Source organism: Lactuca sativa, chromosome 2 (assembly GCF_002870075.4).
Source record: "Lactuca sativa cultivar Salinas chromosome 2, Lsat_Salinas_v11, whole genome shotgun sequence".
Classification (NCBI taxonomy): domain Eukaryota; kingdom Viridiplantae; phylum Streptophyta; class Magnoliopsida; order Asterales; family Asteraceae; genus Lactuca; species Lactuca sativa.
In genome coordinates this window covers 127,279,018-127,283,332 of record NC_056624.2, presented here as the reverse complement: position 1 = coordinate 127,283,332, position 4,315 = coordinate 127,279,018, and the positions used below count along the sequence as shown (strand labels likewise).

The window sequence follows — 4,315 nt, the reverse complement described above, 5'->3', positions numbered from 1 at the left end:
ATGGATTAATATCATAATAATATTGTGGGATTGGAAACTCTATATATCTCACCAGGTTTCCTAACTGAACTACTCATTTTATATGCATCATAGGTAGTAGTGTTAAGACTAGCGAATACTTAAATAAGATGATGAATGATTAAAGAGAATGTGCAATAGTGTTTAGGATCGTTATGTCTTTACGATGTAACTATCTTATGTATTGATTATGATATCCTTAGAGTTTAATTATTTTGAAACAAATATATGTACTCAAAAAATGTTTTAATATACTGAGATTTTTTGCAAATAAAATTGTTATGATTTTAAATCAGAAGTTGAGGCGACCGGAAAGGAGGCGAGTGAAGTGAGGCCACTTTAGAATCCTTCTGCCAAAGAAGCATAAAGATAAAGTTTTTTCGGTTATGAAAAATAAAGGACGTTACACATACATAGGTGTGGAAAAGGGTGGGTTAAATTTCATATAAGGAAAAAGGGGTGAAGTGTATAAAAGATGAAGAGGGAAGAGGAAAAAGGTTGCCTTGAATATGATGGAGGTGGGGGATCTATTCTATTTATTTATTATTAAAACTAGTTAAAAAATATAAAATAAATTAAAGAAAGATATATAGTCAATTTACATGTATGAGGGACCAAACACACATGCAATTGAAATGTGGACTATTGTGTAACATATTTTATAGTTATTGATACTTTTTGCAAACGATATGTACTAATTGTTCAAGTTTGTCCCTATATTGACATTGTTCCGTGATTGATCTTCTATGTGACTATGTGAGCCCTAAAACAAGTTTATATAACATTTTGTTAAACACTCTCTTTACCAAATGTTAAGAAATCATGTTGATATTTCGAAATAGACATATCTATTCGAAAATATCTTGTATCTTAAAAGTATTTAGAAAATATTAAAAATGTTCAGAGAATTCAATTTACTTTCGAAATTCAGTACTTTTCGAAAATTTTCATGGAAACAACACTTATTCTATTTGAAAGTATCAAACTTCGAAGAACATCGTATTTTGCAATTTTCGAACTCGTTTGATTCTTAGATAATATATCTTTTGTGGTCATTAAGGTCAATACTTAAAAAAAACAACATAAATGTATTTTAGGGTAGTAGTTGTAAACAAGGTAATAGTTGAAGGTCACTTCCTGAATTGTATACATCACTTGCTTGGTGTTGTTGGATGTTTTGTCTTTTGGAGAGTTAAGTAGCTTTTTGCGTGTTTACTCAACTCGAAACAGTCGGTGTAGTGTATCTTTCTCAGCTACTTCAGTGTTCTATCTTTCATTCCAAGCATCTAACTTCATCTTCCATTAGATCCACTACTACATCTGTCCTCCATTTCAGATCTGTAGTAATTCAAGTCTTGATCATGCATTAACAATAAAATCGCCTTCTGGAGTACCTACAGATCTATATCAAAACCAGAGGTAAGCACATCGAAATACAAATTTTCAATTCGGATTTCTTTCTGTGTGATATCGTTTACATTGTCTTCTTAGTTTTCCTAATTCATCATATGAATGATAATACGATATGCTAAAGGAACAATTTTTACCTTGAATTTCGTTAGTGTATAGCTGGGATTTAGATGAAAGAAGCCAATTCTACGACAGATCCGATCGGGCAAAACCTAATAAAGCTCATAAGCAATGTCTGCTTCTCCGTGTTTGTATTCACTGTTCTTGTATTTACTGTAATCGCGATAACATACCAACCACCCGATCCATGGGAATCTTCGAGAGCCCTAACTAGGGTTTTCACAGAGGTGGAAAATGCCACGTTTCAGACAGATAACTCAGTCCTCAAAACCGGGGAAGACATCGGAATGGCTCTTCTCAGCCCAAGTCCAGCTCCTTCCGAAGCTGATCTCGAGTCAAGCGACTCACAAAACTCCCCAACAATCGAGAAATCAGAAGAAAAAGGTACGAATCTAAGCTTGAGCTCTGGTGCTTGTGATGATACAAAATTAGTAAACTGTTCCGATAGGGGAGTTTTGATGGCTATCAAGAAATTCAACCTAAAACACTTCAAATCAATAGTGTTTCTCGACTATCAAACACCAGTCAACACCTCAAATCCAAACGAATGTGATGTCACATGGAGATTCCGGAATCGGAAAGAGAAATCCTGGAGAAGGTATAGAGATTTCAGAAGGTTCAGGATCGGATTCACCGATTCCTGCACTTACAAAGTAATCGGAGCAAAAGGATGGCATTCCGGTGTCAATGCACGTCGTCCCAGGAATAGAATCAACAATTCCACCAGAACTGGAATTCGATCCAATTTCTCTTCTTCTTCTTCTTCTTTCCGTGATGATGAAATCAACGACACAATTCCAATTCTAGGTTCAGATCAATCTTTCAGAAACGGGAAATATTTATACTATTCACGTGGAGGGGATTACTGTAAGAACATGAATCATTACATCTGGAGCTTCTTATGTGCCCTAGGTGAAGCTCAATATTTAAATCGCACATTTGTTATGGATTTAAGCGTTTGTTTAGCATCAGATTACACATCAAGTGGAAAAGACGAAGAAGGAAAAGACTTCAGATTCTATTTCGACTTTGAACATCTGAAAGAAACTTCTTCAATAGTTGAAGAAGAAGAGTTTCTCAAAGATTGGAGAAGATTTGAAAAGAGAAACAAAAGGAAAATCCCCTTAAGAAAAGTTCCATCTTACAAAATCACACCAATGCAATTAAAAAAAGATAAATCCACAATAATCTGGAGACAATTCGATACCCCTGAACCTGAAAACTATTGGTATAGAGTGTGTGAAAGTAAAGCTTCAAATTACATTCAAAGACCATGGCATTCATTGTACAAATCAAAAAGATTAATGAACATAGTTTCTGAAATAAGTGGACAAATGGATTGGGATTTTGATGCTGTTCATGTTGTTAGAGGTGAAAAGGCGAAAAATAAAGACATGTGGCCTCATTTAGATGATGACACATCACCTGATAATTTAGTTGTAAAGCTTTTGAATGTTATACAACCATGGAGGAATCTTTATGTTGCTACAAATGAAAAGTTTTATAATTATTTTGATAGATTAAGGTCTCATTATAAGGTTCATTTGCTTGATGATTATAAGGAGTTATGGGGGAATACAAGTGAGTGGTATAATGAGACACGTGTCTTAAATGGTGGAAATCCTGTTGAGTTTGATGGATATATGAGAGTTGCAGTGGATACTGAGGTTTTATATAGAGCAAAGACACAAGTTGAGACTTTTTATAATTTGACTAAAGATTGCAAAGATGGGATAAACACGTGTTGACCAGGTTTGACTTTTTTTTCTTTATTGCATTGTTTCATTTCAATATGTTTTATCTTTATGTTAATGTGATGATGAATGTTTTCACATATAGGTTGTTTATGGTGTAGAGGGGTAGAATTGGAAGATTGTGATGAGAATGAAAGAGGAAGGAACATTGGAAAAGCTTAAAAAGTGATTTGTAAATTTGTTTTGTTTGTTTGTTTAATTGTATTTGATAGATATTTTATGCAAAAATGATATGGAAATGAGCAGTTTTTGTGTTTAAAATTGATTTGGGTAAAAAATGTAGGATTATTTTTAATATATATTCCATGTAGAATATTTGTTGTGGAATTCAAAACTTATACTTTCTAAACTCATATTTGGTTGTGAAGATTTCACGACAATATCTTGATGTTTGATTAGAGATGGAAATTCTACTCGACCCGGTAGGGGAACCGGTTGACCCGCCCTAATCGGGGACGGGTATTCCCCGCCAAAACAGGTACCGGGTACGGGGCCGAGATCCCCGTTATGCTAAAACCGGGGATGGGGCTAGGGCCGGGTATAACAATCCCCAACTCGTCCAGCCCCACTTTGATGACTATATATATATATATATATATATATATATATATATATATATATATATATATATATATATATATATATATATATATATATATATATATATATATATATATATATAGGGTTAGGTTATTTTGTTTCTAGTAATTATTGTGTGTCAGAATGTACAGATCTGGACCATCGGATGGAATATAATCAAAGGTCATGATCTGAGGGTCTATGATAGTAGAATATGATAGTATGTACCATATAATCACACAAATTTGAGCATAAGGACATTTTAGTCAATTAACCTATATTAAAAAAGGAAATTTTCGGATTTTTAGGGATAATTAATTCATTTATTTTTAAAAATCTGAATATTTAAAATTAATTTAAAATTACAAATCCGATTTTATTTTATCAGAATGATAGAATTTTAATCATAAACCAGTAAATATATTTTTCGATTT

At 33.1% G+C, this 4,315-nt stretch overlaps 1 protein-coding gene across 1 annotated transcript; it reads left to right on the top strand.

Moving 5' to 3' along the window:
- Positions 1–1,207: 1,207 nt before the first annotated feature.
- LOC111898595 (uncharacterized) lies at positions 1,208–3,617 on the top strand. Its single transcript, XM_023894489.3, has 3 exons — positions 1,208–1,437; positions 1,581–3,300; positions 3,388–3,617. Exon 2 carries the CDS (start codon positions 1,599–1,601, stop codon positions 3,294–3,296), a length of 1,698 nt encoding a protein of 565 aa, XP_023750257.1. The 5' UTR covers positions 1,208–1,437; positions 1,581–1,598; the 3' UTR covers positions 3,297–3,300; positions 3,388–3,617.
- Positions 3,618–4,315: the final 698 nt, after the last annotated feature.